This window comes from Ciconia boyciana, chromosome 8 (genome assembly GCF_034638445.1).
Source record: "Ciconia boyciana chromosome 8, ASM3463844v1, whole genome shotgun sequence".
In the NCBI taxonomy this organism is placed as follows: domain Eukaryota; kingdom Metazoa; phylum Chordata; class Aves; order Ciconiiformes; family Ciconiidae; genus Ciconia; species Ciconia boyciana.
Window position 1 is genome coordinate 60,320,331 of NC_132941.1, and position 17,888 is coordinate 60,338,218.

Consider the following 17,888-nt stretch of genomic DNA (forward strand, 5'->3'; position numbering starts at 1 on the left):
CTTTACTTTTAAATTAATTTACTTCAGAAACATTCTCGGTTTCTTTTCCTCTCTTCTGGATAACTTGTACTTTATTTTTCAAGCTCTCTAGAGGATTTGTAGCTTGATTTTTAATTGCGACACAGTCCAAGTACCATAAAATGGGATCTGGAGGTTTATTCTGCATTTCAGATATTGTTTAACAACAAGGGGGGGGAAAAAAACCAAAACAGCTGGACTTAATTCCTCTAGGTAAAAAAGGTCCTATCCAAACTCAGTATTAAGGTTTACTTACACTGTTGAGCAAATTAAATGTTTCAGTGTCAAACTGCCTGTCTCATTTTTAAGAGAGACTGTTTATAAGACCAGTTACAGTATAAAACTAGTAAAGAACATGAAATTCAGGCAGCCTAGCAATCTAACACCAAAACCATAAAACATAACTCAAAACTTCAATAATAAATTGTCTACCTCAATATCAATATCTTTAAATGCTTTGGCTCCCAGTTCAGTCTTCTTAATCTGCTCCAAGCGCTCACGAACAGTCTTCTTCTTGATTTGTTCATGCTCTTGCAGGATACGCTCCTTCTCTCTTTCCTTCGCCTCCTGGCGCAGTCTCTCTTCTTCAGCTTTCCGGACTTTTTGTAATTCTGCTTCACGTTGTTCCAGTTCTTCTTTTTCACGCTGAATGTTTAAACTTTCAAGGCGCTCTTTTCTCTCCTCTATAGTTTGACGACGTGCAAGAATACGCTGATGCTCCTTCCTTGAATTTTTTAGGAAGGCAGTGACAGCCAGCTGATGTTGTTCTTCCTTCTCTTGCTGAATTTAAATTAAGGATAAGACAATGATGTAAGTACCTTCTCTAAAAAGGCAGAAAGCATAGTAAATGCTTCTCAAAAGAAAACTCAAGGTTAGTTTTATTCTCTAAACTTGCCAACTGCATGGAAATACAACTGTAATGACAAATCTAATCACTCATCCAAGTGGCATAACAAGTTAGTATTCACTGACTAGAACCACGTGCAAATGGAAAAAGTTGTCTGTATCAGACAATATTCTGCAACACATATTAGATATGATATTTTCACACTTCTTTCTGTCCAAAAATATTGCACACCTGTATGTTAGTGATATGTAAGACCCTAACGGGGGGGGGGGGGGAGGGTTGGGGGGGGGGCGGAGTGTCAATCTTGTTTGTCTCAGCATGTGTTAGCAAGTATACCACCACATGTACTGTACTTCACCAAAGCTCCCTTGTTTTTAAAGTTTTTTTTTTTCCAAACACACTAACATAAGAGAAAAATATCCTAATTGACACAAAGCACTATCTGTGAGATGATAAAAAACTGACAAGTCAACAATTTAGGTATAAACATTGCCTATAAAACCATTTTAATTAAATTATAAAAAGCACTAGACTTCTAGACACTAGCATACAGACTATTCTTTAAGCAGCCTTTTCACCCCCCACCATTCTCCTCCAGAGTACCTATACAATTCTTCATGGATATTCATGCTGTACACATGAAGAGGTATAAACTGTGCCAGCTCAGGGAGCTGCCCATTTTAATCAGTCCAGCAAGCAGCAAAACACTGCAGCCCAATCAGCTTGCTACGCTCCCTCAGTCACGCTGCTTTTGAAATGTGAGCTAGCTCAGAGGTATTTTTAGTAGTCTGTCACTTCTAGGGCATTCAACAAAAACACTGAAACATCCCTACTTTGTTGCAGATCTGCAAGCACTTAAACGGAGGTGCCAGAAACACAAAAATGAAAAGATGAATTTTACAATTTTGTGAATTATAACAAATTTGACAGAAATTAAGTTTTTAAGCACCTGAAAAAAGTGAAAACTTTTGATCTGAATAGCGAAGGAAAAAAGGATATCAACTTGTTCTGTAGCTTCTCTAACCACACAGATCAACATTAACCTTGATACTGTACTCCAATTTTACAAGCATAATTACTAGCATTTATGTCTTACTCAGCTAATTGTACTAACATGTCAAGTATAAGACTATTTGTCATTTCTATCTATGAATGTACAGATAAAGCATGTCTTTTCTTTCAAACTAACAATCCATCTGTCTAATACCAATCACTAATAAAAATCTTTTTAGGGGAAAACCTACGTGGAAATATTTTTATCTTAAACACTATAAAAGAGTTAATATATGTTCAAGCTAACATAAGTAAGCTAGCATTAGGTGTCATGATACAGTCTTACTTTGTGTGTTTATATTTTAAGAATATTACTTAGTATTTCAACCTGGATAAAGAATCTAACATGGACATCTTGCTATCAGCCTTTTTTCCATATAGAAAAATTATTTGATGCATTTGCTATGAAACCTTTCATAAACATAAAGCAAAAGAAAAAATTACCACTGCTCTTTTAAAAGAAGTGAAGGTTTAGCTTGCCATGACCAAAGCATGCTGGAAATTCGAGAGTGATTTACACCTTGCTCCAAAGGGCTCTGGAGAACCTGAAACGTGAGCTCATCGGTGAGTCCGACCTTGAAGCCAACAGCCCCAGTGAGGAGGACAGGGAGTGACAAGAACAGGTCAGTTCTTGAGTTGTGGGATCTTTTGTTCATGTTTTTAGATTCCACTATGAAGTTACATTCCAGTTTCTTCACAACAGCAGTTTCTCCAGGAAGAATAAAGAAACCAAGCTCTTGGATTTTCAAAAATGCATGCAAAATTTTAAACAAATCCTAGCTCTGTAGGCCCATCTATGGGTAAGTTATTTTGTGGTATATCCTAGACCTGATATATGCAAGGCTGGCAATTTAAAGTCAGGCCTCTTGTGTACATTTTGACATGATTTTAGTTATGACCAAACACTACCTAGTTGAGTGCATTTAAGAATGACTTCTTCACAAGCACAAACAGCTGACTACCACCAGGCTGAAAAAAATGAAATTAAAAAGTACATCTAATCTGAGAAAACACATTCATTAAAATATAAGCTTTGGTATGAAGTGTCGAGTTATTAGCTTACGTTTCCCCTTAATCCACAAGTATATAAATGCAGCCCATAATTACTGTCAAACTAGATCATAGATAGTTACCACAATGCTCTGAAAACCAGAGCAACACACTTCTGAAAATAAACAAGTGTACAAAAGCACCAATTGCTACCTACTCAAATCCTTGCAATGTCACGTTAAATTAATCATTAGATAGCTCAGTGCCTTTCCTACATCAAGGAACGGTAAACCAAGTAACTCCTTGGTGTAATATTCAAGCATGATCTCACAACTTCAAAACAAGCTTGTCTTGCTAAACCAGAAAATTTAGATCTATTAGAACAGGTGAGTGTGTAACAGATGCAGAAGGATACTTTGTCATTAATAAATACATTAATGCTACACTACATTTGTATGTATTAACACCTCAAGGATCAATTATTTGTTCTGAAGGGAGGGGACAGCAGTAACAATATTGATTACCACTGCACTGAAAATAGATTACTGGAATGAGCAGTTGATCAGACAAGCAAAAAAATAACAAAAGACTGCATAAGGGCAACAGATAAACATCACACAACCCTGTGTGTGTTTGTCAACATTTTCAGAAGATTTAAAATGACTTACCAGTAAGTGAGGAGGCTTAATGACTGCAAGAGCCTTAGCCAGAGCTGAGGACATAGCAGTCAATTGATTTCTAATTTGCTCAGAAGGCATGCTTTGTAGTTGAGGGCCTAGTGGAGCATCTTCTCTAGTACTATAATTCAAATCTGAGCCAAAACTCAGTGTCCGAGTAGTATGATCAAGGCGAACCTTTGAAAAAAAAACAGTAATAAGAAGAAAAAAGCTTGTATTATTTATTACTTTTAAATAATTTCTCTGTCGCTCTGCCTATGACCAATATGAGTCAACAAAAGCTCTAAGCAGAAAATACTAAAAAAAAAATGTATTTTTTTTTTCCTAGACTAGACTAAGAGAAATGCCAAATTAGAAGAAGAAAAATAGCACTGTGAATAAAATTTTGTTTCATTGTCATGGCTTATTTAAAAAAAAAAAAATCACTGGAGGAGGCTGAACTTTCTATGATTCTATGAAATGAGCACTGCAAGACAAATCATTCTTGCCTCTTCCTCCACATTAGCAATATGTGAAACAAGAATCCTGATTTTAAGGCAGACAATTTCAACACATCTAAAATATAAGCTGAAGTTCTGTGTTATCCTAAATGAATTAACTCAGCTTTATCTAAAAACCTAAATGGATAATTACTAAGCAATCTCAACTAAAAACCTAAATGGATAATTACCAAGCAGTCTCAACTAAAAACCTAAATGGATAATTACTAACCAATCTCAAGTAAAAACTACTTGTATCTCATCACCAGCTTAAACATTTCATTACAGGCTGTCATTCATTTAATACAGACAACTTTACCAACAATGCAATCTTCAACAGCAGCTGAAACATCTCAGACACCAGTGCACATTTCAAACATTGGTGTTTTACTTCAGTCACTTGGTTCGACAAAAAACACCATCAGTGACTGCTAGCTCTTCAGTCTTGCACAACTAATTCAGCATAGTCAGAAATTCGCATCCCTGTTTGTTAGACTTGCTTCAGGCTATTCTGGACTAAACGACTGGGGCTCTCAGGGCAAGTTTCAACAAATCTTATTTCAACTTTTACTTCTACTGGACATACATTAATGGTTGTTGACCTAAATAAAAAATACACACCAGAGTGCAAATAATCGTCAGTTCTTAATATATTGTCACATACATCGTTTACCCTAGTTTATCTCCATCTATCAGAATCTATTGTCTTCCTTGAGTTCAATGTCAACCAGTTAGTTTTCATCCAATGTAATACACATGAATCCACACATCATTTCATAGAAGTCCTTTTACAGAACTTACTTGTAAATCACAATGTCTGGCTGCATCAACGATATTACGTTCCAGCTGGAAAGCATCAACAAAAGGAACCAGGGTAGCCAGACGAGAAAATTCAATGCTTTGATAAATCTGGGCCACCTGTATGTGAACAGAAACATCAGGTATTTTTCCTCATTAAAAAGAGATCAGAAATAAAAGTTGTTGCACGGGCTCTAAAGCTAACTTACTAAATCGTCAATAAATGAATGTATACATATTAATACAATTACAAACACTCTTTCAGGATTCTATTTCTGTACTGTATACAAACTTAACCTAAGATTAAATGCCATTCCTGAATGGCTTCTTTGTATGAAGGAGACTGGCAGCAGTAACTACATACAGCTATGCTGCTAATTAGCCTTCAACTATTTCTTTAGCACATCAGAAATAACACTGCTCGTCACTTGTAATGAAAGCAGGTCAATGAAATGTGCGTTTTATAACACACCTAGACACAAAAAAACCCAAATACAAAATATCCCACCCAGACCTTACTCCAAAAAGAGTTTTAAGAAACGATGAATTACCTTAAATAAGACATCATAGATTCGTAATGAAGGAAATCTAGGCAAGAGATTACACCACCATATGCAACCACTATTAAGTATAGCTACTACGGCTGTACCAAAATGATGTACAAACCTGAAGATACAGGTTATATACTGGAAACAAGTATGTCAAAATCATAATGGTCTTCTATTTGACGGGAAAAATTTACTTCAGCATAGAAGTTCCCAACTTAATGTTCTTCCAAATGTTCTTCCATTTTCTAACTTATGTATACTTATGAACATACATTTTCTTTACTCATACCTGCTGCAGAAGGCGAAGAATGGTATTGTTTTGCAGGTGAGGAACATACAGCTGCAGTTCAGGTTCCTTTTCAGCTTGGTCTTTCACCCAGTTCAGAACCTATCAAAATTCTGAAAAGTTACTCTATCTGCATCAACCCTTAAAAACTTCAACATTAAAGTACGAAGCATGGTTCTTAAATACTGCCGGTTTACAGCTCATGAAACAACAGCACCTCTGTCCAGATACTACATTATTTTACTGAAGTGTACCTTTTGATCAGAACACTTTTATTTATAATGGATAGCTAACATTTTTTGTATGAAGGCGACTGACAGTACTGGCAACATTTACCACACTGCTAATTTACCTTCAAGTTCTTTTTAGCACCTCAAATATCTTTGTTCCCACTATCAAAGAAAAAGAACATGATGTGCTTCATCAATTGCAGAATTTACATTAACCTAATCGATAGCTCTCACATTACTTTACCTCCCAATACTCTACATTTTAATAGTAGAAACAGTAATTGGTATATTTTCCACTTCCCACACAACCCACTTGCATGCATATGCATGTGTGCGCACACACAGTTTTCTCATTTCTGCATCTTTAAACAAAATTTAACTCAGCATCATCTCCACCAGTAAGACCTCCTGATACGTTCCAAAAACTCTGCACCTTTACAGGGGGCCCTCTGAATAGCACCCCAGGGACCTTAATGAACTTTCATTCTATTTCAATAATCTGGTATACTACGTATATCAGATGTTACGTACATGTCATTGTAATGGAATTTGACCAAATAAAGCCTGCCATTGAAAATTCTGGCAATAGAAAAAGCTAGTTGGTATTACCCCAAATCAATATTCAGAAAACAGACTACTAGTTAAGACCAATTACTATACACACAGAGCTGCTAAACTCACCTTGCTGACACGGCTGCATAACTTGAGCGGGTGAAAGTCTACTTCAAGCCAATTGTAAAGTTCTTTCACTTCTGGAACAACATATTGCACTACGTTGAACCTTACCTACAGTCAACAAAAAAAATCCAAAGATCTCAAAATAAATACAATATTAACAAGTAGTTATACTTTAAGAATTTTATATTCAAGAAGTTAAATAGGCACCACATGTACCTTGTAATATAGGAGACTACTTATTTTTTATTACAGCATTCTTAATTGCAGTGACAATAACTCTATGCTACACCACTTAACTGTATTTAAAAATGGAAAAACAGACAAAAAACCCCATATAAACAAGACAAATATTTAGACTAGACTACCACCCTCAACTTATTAGCCATTTCTAAGACACAAGTCCTACTACACAGAGGTAGGCACTCATCCAAACTAAAACCACACATCTCAGTTCATGAGTAAACTTCTGAAGTTTGAAACTGTGGTTTTAAGGCAAACTGGAGAGGTACCAGAGGAAGGAATAAACGTAAATTGTAAAATGAACCTGGAATGTAAGTTTTAGGCACGCATGCAAATGACTGCAAGAAATTCAAACATCCTCTGGAAATACCTAAATATGATTGAATACCTACTTTGTTTATGAATATCTGGGAAGGTCTGAAGAAGATAAATCTAGCCTCCCTTCAAATTAAACACAAGGAAGTTTTCATAATCACTTAGGTCCTTACGGTCCACTATTTGATATCTGACCTGTGCTTATCCAAAATACATTTAAAACAAAAAAATAAACACTTGGTTCAGTTAATACACACCTTGAAGTGGGGCAAAAACCCCCAAAGTTCTAGCTCACAACCCTTTTCAGACCCCTCAGAGTTTCAAAATGACATTTGTTGCTTGGGTGACATAGAAAGACAATACTGAAGCTGACCCTCTAGTGCACACTAGTATTCAAGCCTCCCGTTATTGCTGCCATGTCCAAACAGTCCTTCTTGTGCATCTGAAATTTTAACACTATACTGTAAGTCATACAATTAGCCATAGAGCTGTTTTAACTTTTAAACTGCTGTCCCATAACTAAGCACAGTGCTCTAGAAGGAAAACGGTCCAAAAAGAGGACTCAATGTTTAAAAGCTGCTCATCCGAACACCACTACCTACCATATCATTAATGAGACTGCCACGTGTAGGTGGGGCCTGAAGACCCAATAGGGTTGCCAGACGTCGCTGTTTCTCAACAATGATGCCATCCATATCCAGAAGGCGAGCAATATCAGTTCTCTCAGGAGTTATAGGAATTGACAGAGTGGCCAAAAGGACTCGAGTAGACATCCTGTTGACAAAGTATAACCGCAAAAGATGAACTGCAAGAGAACACTAACTAATTCCTTTTCATATACATGCCAATTCAAGAGTAGGAATGCATAGCATTCATGATGCAAAACTGTGTAAAAATACCAGCAATAAGAGAAAAAGACACCGACTGCACAATAATGTACAGAATGCAATGTTCTTCAGGAACCAGGGGAAAGATTTTGATAACATCTTTTCATTACTTACATATGTGTGTTATATATATATGTATATATACACAGCAATGATAAAAGAAATGTAAGCCGCCTCTATAAATATCAAAGTACTATAAAATAATGAAAACAGCAGAAAGCAGCACCTTTAAAAACTTACTTTAGCTGCAAATCCATACCAGTCATTTTGATTACATTGATTTTTAAAATTTACTGTGCAAGCCAGATGCACCTTTTGATGTAACGATACAAATGACATTAAACATTTAAATTCTGACCTTAGTACCCAGATGAAAAGGAATGTAAGAATTTCCATAGAGTATTTATTCCTACCAGATTCTGATTCTATAAAGGCCTGAACATGAACTTTAGAGGTTAATGCAGTCAATGATTCTGCATGCCTCAAAAGCTTTGCCAGTATCATACTTGTTACCAAAAAATTAAAAGCCATTTGCCTATACAGACTTTTATATATCAAGGAAAAGTGTATACTAGTTATAATGAAATCTTGAAAGTAAGTACCAGCACTCAGAAGAGAAAAAGAAAGCAAAACACAGATACTTATCAACTTGCTTAGCTTCCCAGTCAGTAACAGAGAAGGTAGCTTAAATAAGGTGATCCTGATGCTTACATTCTCTACACTGTAGCTTTGTAAAATAGCCTTCTTGCTCTAGGTTTCTTTTGAGGCAATCAGTACTGGCCACTTTAAGCAGAGCTGCTCATAGCCATACATGTCAGCTGCTTCTTTTGGGGTACAATTTAGTTTATTTTTGAACCTATGGGGCTGAAAATAGAATTTAAGATCACATTAAATATCTTTCCCCACCTCTGCATCTCCTCTTGTGTGAGATTCTTTCGCATTTCTCTTGATAAGTGATAAAGTCGGTGAAGGGTGGATGCATGAAAAAGAGCATTTCCCGATTTCCAGAAGACGGTTGAAACTTTGTGATAGTAATTTGCCATCAGTTGTGGTTTGGGTGGTTTCTTTGACAGTGCAAATAGCCCATGAATATCCTCCACTGCTTTGAAAGCTTCCTAAAAAAAAACCCAAACACACTACTTTTAGAAAGTTTTTTGCAACACCCAAAAAAGGGAAAAAAATATACATTCACTAAAAGTTGTAAGACTACAATACATTTAATACCACTGAAAGCTGTGATATTCAGTTTTGCAAGCTACATGAAATGAAATACTTCTTTCCTAATAAAGAAATTACTTGCACATGCTGCAAATCCATTAACTATCTACTTAGAATTTGGTAGTTAACGATTAGTTCACGTAATTATTTGAAAACTGGTTTCTTTCAGATTTTCAAGCTACAAACCAAGGCGGGGGGGGAACCCACCTACAGAATAACAAAAATTCTACTATTTTACTATTATACCAATCCTACTATTTACTGGTTTTAACATTTTTCATAATTTTTGTGATCAAAAATGGGTATAGTTTCCCTAAAAATACATATAATCTTGGAAATGCCTTACATGTAATTACTTACATACCTAAAATGGAAAAAACACAACAGAGAACATTCTCCAAATTCACAAAAGCAAAAAACGATGACCTTGGCCTTTTAAGGAATTTAACATTAGAAAGGCTGGAAAAGCAAAGCACCTCTTTGAAAAATTTGCTCTGATAGTGCCCTCACTGACTAGACACCAACATAATTCAACCAGCGATGCCGGGGCCCCAGCCTAATAGCAGTCTTTAACATTTACCAACCACTTCCCAGTGATCTAGCTCATGAGAATGCAAGATGGCAGAGGTGAAGGTGTCATCATCAATAACTTATTTTCACAACCCAGAATTACTCCATCCACTTTACCATTAACTTCTACCCGCAGAAGCTTGGTTTAAAATGCTATGCAAAAACAGCAATCCCAGGAACATCAGACTAAGTATTCCAATATGCATGTAGTACCACATTCTAGATATTAAAACTTTATTCTTTAGCTATTATCCTGTCTTTACCTTGGAGTATATACCATGAAACATGATCTGCGTGGAATAGATTCTGGAAAGGCTGTAGACTACAGTGTGATTACAGGAGCCCTGCTGCATACCTGCCACAGCTCCATGCTAATAGCACTGTCAAGCTGCACAAGCCTGGTCTCCAAGTGCATTGACTGACTGTCAGGATTGTTGAGGTTGATTGCTGTGCTTTGGTTATGATGACGCTGGATCTGCCCCAAATGCATTCGGAGGTTATCACAGAGTTTACGGAACTCAGCTTTACGTGTGTACTGCAGGCAGAACTTAAAGGCTGCAAAAATTAACAGTATTAATTAAGAATGCTCACTAATGGTGACTTCATGGTAGTTCTAAATGGGATTCAAATATGTAAATCAGTACATTTAAAGAATCTTCATTTACAGTCCAAAGACATATCAAACAAGATGCAATCTAACTGCCATGCATAATGAATAAGTGACAATGCAGAGCACTTCCATCTTGACCTCAAAAAAATGAAGATGCTTCTACATAATTAAGTTTAAGGAGCAAAGGGAGTACTTTGACTCTCTAAAATGTTCTAATTTAAGCAGTGGTTCTAGCTTTTATTTTGAACTAAGTGCAAATAAAATTCTGTGAATGGCGTGAATTCACGTTTTGGCTTTGTAAAATGTGGGAAAAAATTCTCAAGTCATCTAAATACGGCAAAGTTAAATGAAGCTTTCAAATGACTGGAAATGACACAGAAAAAAATTGTCTTTGATCCTGTAGTTCCTCTCAAAAATCTGGTTTTGCTTTGCCACTGTCTCTGAAAATTCTGAAGTATCTCTACCAGAACCAGGCAAAAAAGGAAGCCTTGACACTGTAGCACAAAGACTTAACTACACAAAAGCACCTAGAACTCATCTGATGGTCATCTTTCCTAATGCACTTGCACAATCTGGATACAGAGTTAAAAATCTAACAGACTCTTTTTTCAAAAATACAGAGCCCTAAGTTACACATACAAAGGAAAACATTTTTCCACTCATCTCTCACCCTTAAGAAAAGATTAACAGGTAAGTATTCATTCTTATAAATTCAATTTTTGCAGAATAATGCCAGAAAGAATCAGATTAGACTTCTTCCTATTACCTTCCCCATAATATTTTGCCAGTTACATCTGATAGCGCATCATAATTTTACAGTACCCTGTTGTGCACACTAATTTTTGAAGTTAGCTGACATAGAATAAATTAATGGAAGACACATTTGCCATTCTGGGTAACAAAGTGAAAACACTACTAATTTTGATCAGTAAGTTAGAAAAAATAAAGACATAGCACCAGTAATTCTCATATTCTCAGTATGTCCAGGAAAAAATAACTTTTTCCTTGCAGGTTCTGTTACAAGAAAAGATCAGTGTCCAGAAACCTCAGTAATTTTAAGGAACCTCTGTAATTTTAAGGATAGTATGTGTGTACATACATATGCATAAGAGATTAACGTTTTCCAACTCTGAAGCAATTTCCAAATAAGAAATAAACTAATTTTCTAGTTTTACAGGATGTAATATAGAAGTCCTAGATCTCATTATACTTTAAGTTTCCATCTTTTCGACCTACCTTGCTGTGCAATATCATGGTACAGGCGTTCCACTCGAGAATTATTTCGGAGAAGATCCAAACATTGTCTATATGATTCCCATAGAAATTTAACCCAGGGTGTCAAAAGCAGTCGGTCAGTACGATCCTGAGTGTCTTCTCCACTTACAGCACTCAAAAGAACACTGTGGTCGGGGTGGGGGGGTAAGGAAAAAAAAAAGTGTTTCATTCCCCACAATTCTCAACAATTTTTCTTATCAAGACCTAAGATGAGACTGGACGAATCTGAACAGCTAACTGCTGCTGAACAGTCTATTGCTTATTTTCAAATTGGTCCCTCAGATTTCTCCCTTTTCCTTTAAAGGCTGTAGATAACTTTTCTTGCTGTTAAGTTTCAAACTTTGGTCCCTGCATATATGACTGACATGTACAAGCTCCAGAGATAAGAGACGTCAGGAGCTTTTGCATCCTTCACATGAGTAAGCCAAAGGAAACTAATTCCAGGATTTTCACCTTCCCTCTTCTACCAGGGAGCTGCACACTGTACCTCTGTTAGATTCAAATATCACTGTCTACTCAGATACTTTCCTACTTGCTGAAACTTCCTTTTTAGTCACCAGCAATGCTGCCAGAGAGAGGTCACTGCTTGTTGACATATGACACAGAAGCAATGTGTGCCTTAACTGTCCGCAGATATCGAAAGCTAGAATACTTACATTAAAGTATCAAATCATTAAAAAATTCTGACATGAAAAAGATGCTTAAAGATGTCAGAAGTAAGGTATGATAGTCTTGCACTTAGGGCCCGTAACTGCATTCCTTCATTCACAGAAACACAAGATTGGAAAGGATTCCCAAAACACTGAGACAAATTCAGTGCTATGGCCTACATGATCTCTTTCTGCTAAACAGTCCACCTGGCACGACAAACTTACAAAGAATCATCTTCCCTAAGCCTTAATTTTTAAAACCCTTTTTGAACTATGCTTGCAATATAAACTCTCAAGTCTTGTAACTCTCTTCTACTACACTGCTTCCAGTTCTAATTTATTTCCTTGAGCGCTACTACTACATACAGTATTAAAGATGACATTTCACCAGTGCTTTCTCCAACAGATCAAGCAGTAGATCCAGCAGAAAAGTATGAGGAGTCTAGAAAATAGGACCTAAAAAACACTAAAGAAACTGTGGTTTTTCAGATAAAGAAGCATGACTGAAAAGACACATTTTCTAGTCCTCAGTTATATAAAAGAGAACAAGGAAAAGAGCAGTCAATCTTCCATGTCTAACTATTAGTGGGATTCTTCTGAAACAAAGACTATTTCAAACACTGGAAGTGACATGAATGGCACAGCCATGCTGGAACAACTACTGAAGACAGGTCTGTAATCTTTTCATTTTTTGCGACCCATGAGTTCCCAACTTCTACCAGAAAGCCTTGCCGTTAACATGTAAATCCACACTTCTACTCCATGTCTTTCTGAGTAGGACTACTATAACTCTATTCCTTACAGTCGCCTACACAAGACAAAATGTCCTCTACTTTAATAATTTCTTCTAATTTTCTATAATCAGTAAATACGACCTTGACTTTTTTAGTTTCTGTGCCAAGATTTTAATTGAAAGAATTCCCACTAACTTCACTCCTGCTTCATATCTCCTTTCGTCATTACATGTCATCAGTTTCTCACTGGGCAATGTCTTAGTTCCCTTTCAATTCAACTGCAAAAATCCCTTCTGATATGGTATCAACAGCTTTACTTTTCCCCAGGTCAGATCTCTGGCATTTCTTGAATCTAAAAAATTAAATTACCAAATAAAATACTAACGTAATCAGATGTCATCTACCCTTTGGCAAGCCTGTGCTGAATTTTACCTTATTTTTAACTCTATGTACTAATTCCTTCCTTCAAAACTCATACTAAAGACCTGAATGTTATTATGATCAAGATAACAACACATCAGCAACTCATCAGACCACTACTCAGTCCTACATATGGATGAGAAAACACAGTCTGCTCAGATGGGTATCTGCAGAGCTTTAGTACCCAAAATATCTGCTGATATTTTTAAAACTCCAGGATAGAAATTATGCTGTCACCCAACATGAAGAGAAAGCTGACTTTTCCATTCACCTCAGACAGGGTAATTTCCATGCTCTAAAAACTTATTTATTTCTTTTATTCCAGAATTAATATTCTTACAAAAATCAGTAGCAAAGTATTGCTTTCATCTTCAGACCACACCTAGGATGGCTAATCTCAACTCACCTCCTCAGAATTTTACTACCATTTTTCCTAGAATTCTCCACTTATGGCTGAAGATCCTTTTGTTATTTCTTTTAATATCTTCTGCAAGTTTTAATTTGGTTTGACTTACAGAAATTTTAATTTATTCCCTAGACTTTTTTATTTTTTTAAAGGATATGGACAGATGGCCTCTTCCGAACTCAGCTGGAATAGTTTAAAACATCTCTTCACCCCCACCTTGTCACCCCTCTTCCACAGATGTCATTATATACATAGCTGTACTATCAAGAGTTAACATGAGCATTCCCTAAATCAACAGATTCATCTGAAGAACATAAATACACAATCGGAGCTAACCTCATTTTGCCTGAAGCAGATTACGATGTTCTCCCACAAACCATTCTGCAACAGAATGGTGACTTCTCGCAGAGCTGGAGAGTAGCTTCATCCTAACCTGGCACTACTTGCTTAGGCAAGGTCTAAGTGAAGGCCTATACACAACCTAAAGCAGATATATTTACAGAACCTTTTTTCCATTCCTTCTACATTCTCATTAGCCATACAATTAATTATAACACTCTGAATTTACTTTTTATGCCCTTCCTTCTATTATCAGTTACCCAAGCAAGTATAAAGTAACATTACCTTTTGTTCGTACATGCACAGTGTGGTCAGAAAGACTGGAGGTTATCACATACAGGAATTAAATTGGCCTAATATAATTAATAGCATTTGTACATCAACTGATAATGAGCAGCTTTCAATAAAAAACTCTCCAATCCCAGTACAGATGCAGATCTGAGTAGACCCTAGAAAGTGGTGACCTGACTCCCAGAACCGCTCCTACTGTATCTACGTTTTCTATTCTTTACTACTTACTTTCTTTACTTTTCTTTACTTGGACTTAGGATTTTGTTCAATGCAAAATACTGTTCCTATTTTTTCTTCCTACCTTTAGAACCTCTAGAGCACCACTAGTATTCCATTTCAAATCCACCATCTTTATTATCTCCGTTCTCTGAATTGCTAATATCCTTCATGAAAATAAGGATACTTTGCTGTGAAGTGCTACATTTTAAAGACAGGCCGCCTACCTTTCTGGAGTTTGAATGTTATCTAAGTCTTCTATGTCCAGTACCATCTGCTGGGATTCTTCCTTAGCTGCTTCTGTTTTTTCTTCAGCTAATTTTAAATAGGCTCGAACAACATCTTCCAAAGATTTGATGTTCACCTACATCAAAGGCAGAAAATGGGAAGATGTTTCCACCCACAATAGGCAGCAAATATTTAAAATGTAAATGCTACAAAACTGGGAACATCTAAAAGGCAGATTAATTCTAACTCAAGACCAATCAGTTACTTTCAGATCATATCAGCTGACATATAGCATGCTTGCTACAAATTAAAAAAAAAAAATAAAATTCAAAAGCCATACCTGCTGGCAAATATTCTTGTACTGGTACAGTCCTTCTTTTGCCAGATGACTCTTGCGGAGATCCACACAGAGTTCCAGGTACTTCAACATAATCGGCTCGTGGATTTTCTGCCATGTTCGGTGTTTTTTACTTTTCATAACATCATAGAGAACATCAAGGGCAGGCTGCTTTTTGCCGACCTCAAGGAATTCTGAAAGTAAAATCCAATTAGCAAAAGACTTGCAAATCAGAAGATGCATGTTTTTATGCTTAACACTGTAAACTTTTAGAATTTAATGAACTCTAACCAATGTTCATTGATGGTTTGATTTAGCTGGCCATATCAAAAATGTTGGTAGATGCAACTGCAGTGGCAGTCTTTTCACTGACATAACTGGCAAATGAATGCAGACCTCTCCATCAACATGAAAATTTCAGGATGGCAGATGTCTCTCCATCCACCAAGGCATGACTGGGCGCTTCATACATATTAATAAAATATACACAACCATTTTTAAAGCTAATTTCAACAAGAAGGACAACAAATACACACCACGAGGCTTGTAGTACAGCACCTACCAATATTCAACAAGGTGCAAACCATCCAGTAAATTTGACCTAAAAAAAAGTCCTGCCCTCAAGCCAAGAAAGGAAGAAACTTCACTCAGAAAAGTTGTTTTAATTTTTTTTTTTTTAAACTCAGAATAGTCTAGAGATTCAGTTTATAGAACAGTTATACTAAAAGCTGCTACGGTCCAATTGAAGGGTCAGACATTTTTTAAACCAGCCTTGCTGCTGGTTTATTCATTCCCTAAGCAGCTGCTGTTATTAACAGGATCTCTCAGCATCACAGCAACTCCCATCTATGATATACCATGCGTTCTGCTCAGTACAAAATACAGCAAACCATCCAGGAGCAAATACCAAAGCAGCACTGCCAGCTACCAGCATACACACAGGCCCTACACTTAAAGGCACTCTTAATTGCAGAAAAGCCAAAAGAACATTGAGAATGGGAAGCAAACAGGTTTAAAAGATAAACAGAAGTCGAGTACAGCTAAAAGAAAATGTGTGTATTCTTAAAGGATGAGGGGTGGAGTCAGTACATTCCATGAAGTACTTTGGAAATCACTACATTCCTAAAGAAATAAGGGCAGAAAAGGATTAAAGTAGGGGGCTGCCTCAAGATGCTCAGACATCAGACAGAGCTTCTAAGTTTTAGAATCTTAGAAACGAAGTTAAACATGGCTAAAAGATGTATTTTGAAAGCAGCAGGGCTGTTTTAATTTAAAGACCACAACAGCACATATTTGGGGCTCAGTTTATGTAAATAATGAGCTTGCGTAAGATGAGCGAGTTACTTTATAGAAAAAACATATTGTTACATTTAAAGATAATTAAGGTTACAATGTGACAGTATTCAGCAGTATTTTTTTTTACTCAGGGAATTTTAATAAAGCTATCCTCCATCCCATAATTTACACTGTTATTCTCTCTCAGTGCTGTTTTTGAGGCAATTACTGCTCAGCTTTACAATTTTTTATTTATGAAAATAAACTTGAAAGGCAAGTTTAATCTTGCAACAATGCCAGGCCATTCCAACCACAACTCTCAGTGGTCGATAACGAACTGGACAAAGCACAAAATTAATTCATATTGTTTTGAAACTTTTAATTAACTCTGGTTAAGCAAGTTCTTACCAGTAAGTCAAATAATTAAGGCCAATTTAACAGACACCGTAGTAAAGCACACACAAAGTGAACCTGAAGAGTCAAATACAGCACACATGGCCATGCCTTGCAGTAGGAACTGTAAGTTATGGAAACAAAGATTTGTAACAGACAAAATGTAAAAGCCTTAGCCCCTGAATAACTTTCAGAATTACATTTTTTCTGTTTTTTTTCTGTTATACCACTTCAAATGCTAAAAGGTATCCAAAACAGCAACTGAAGCTCTGAGAGGACATGAACTAGCTGATACACATTGACAACTCATCTACTGCTAACCCAAAATCCCCAATTAAGCTAAATTTTCAATCTAAGAAAACGTATGTCATTACAGAAGGTGACAAAATGTCATGCGTTACCCAGCATCTCTAATAGACAGCAAACCCAATATCTGCAACAATAAAACACTTCCAAAAGTTGCATTACACCCTTGACTACAAAGCAACGCCAAATATTAACAATAGCTAAGGGTTGGCTTTGACCTACATTTATCATTTGTAAGGAAAAACAGCCTTTCTCACATATCTGTACATATTTACAATCATTTAAGCTCTTCTTGTTTCTAAACATCATCTCTGTATGTTGAGGTCACTGAGAACCTGAAACATAAAGTGCTTCTAAATGCTCACTTAAGCATTACGTATGAAACACAAACACTGAAACTCTGGAAACTGCACTCAATGTTCCAATTTGAAACATCAGTTTAACATTAAACTGCTTCCTGTGACATACAACCTGCCTTAGGTATGACTTCTCACCCTTTATTATACTCGGACATGGTGAGATTGAGCCCCTGCAGTCTGCAAGACTTGACATGGCTTGTCATGTTTTCCATTCA

The 17,888-nt window shown here is 36.4% G+C and overlaps 1 protein-coding gene and 1 non-coding gene across 2 annotated transcripts in view; both read right to left on the reverse strand.

The window, feature by feature from the left end:
• The window catches only part of EIF3A (eukaryotic translation initiation factor 3 subunit A), a 36,326-nt gene that overhangs the window by 16,826 nt on the left and 1,612 nt on the right, over nucleotides 1–17,888 (reverse strand). Inside the window, exons 2-12 of the mRNA XM_072870517.1 lie at nucleotides 15,344–15,534; nucleotides 15,003–15,139; nucleotides 11,681–11,844; nucleotides 10,190–10,389; nucleotides 8,953–9,161; nucleotides 7,762–7,933; nucleotides 6,608–6,712; nucleotides 5,700–5,798; nucleotides 4,866–4,982; nucleotides 3,577–3,762; nucleotides 451–798 (exon numbers count right to left, since the gene is read on the reverse strand). Of these exons, the coding sequence (XP_072726618.1) occupies nucleotides 451–798; nucleotides 3,577–3,762; nucleotides 4,866–4,982; nucleotides 5,700–5,798; nucleotides 6,608–6,712; nucleotides 7,762–7,933; nucleotides 8,953–9,161; nucleotides 10,190–10,389; nucleotides 11,681–11,844; nucleotides 15,003–15,139; nucleotides 15,344–15,534 (1,928 nt within the window). The remainder of the gene's footprint in view (nucleotides 1–450; nucleotides 799–3,576; nucleotides 3,763–4,865; nucleotides 4,983–5,699; nucleotides 5,799–6,607; nucleotides 6,713–7,761; nucleotides 7,934–8,952; nucleotides 9,162–10,189; nucleotides 10,390–11,680; nucleotides 11,845–15,002; nucleotides 15,140–15,343; nucleotides 15,535–17,888) is intronic.
• LOC140656249 (small nucleolar RNA SNORA19) lies at nucleotides 5,190–5,322 on the reverse strand. The gene has a single exon (XR_012044034.1). It is a non-coding gene; the product is annotated as a small nucleolar RNA SNORA19 (small nucleolar RNA).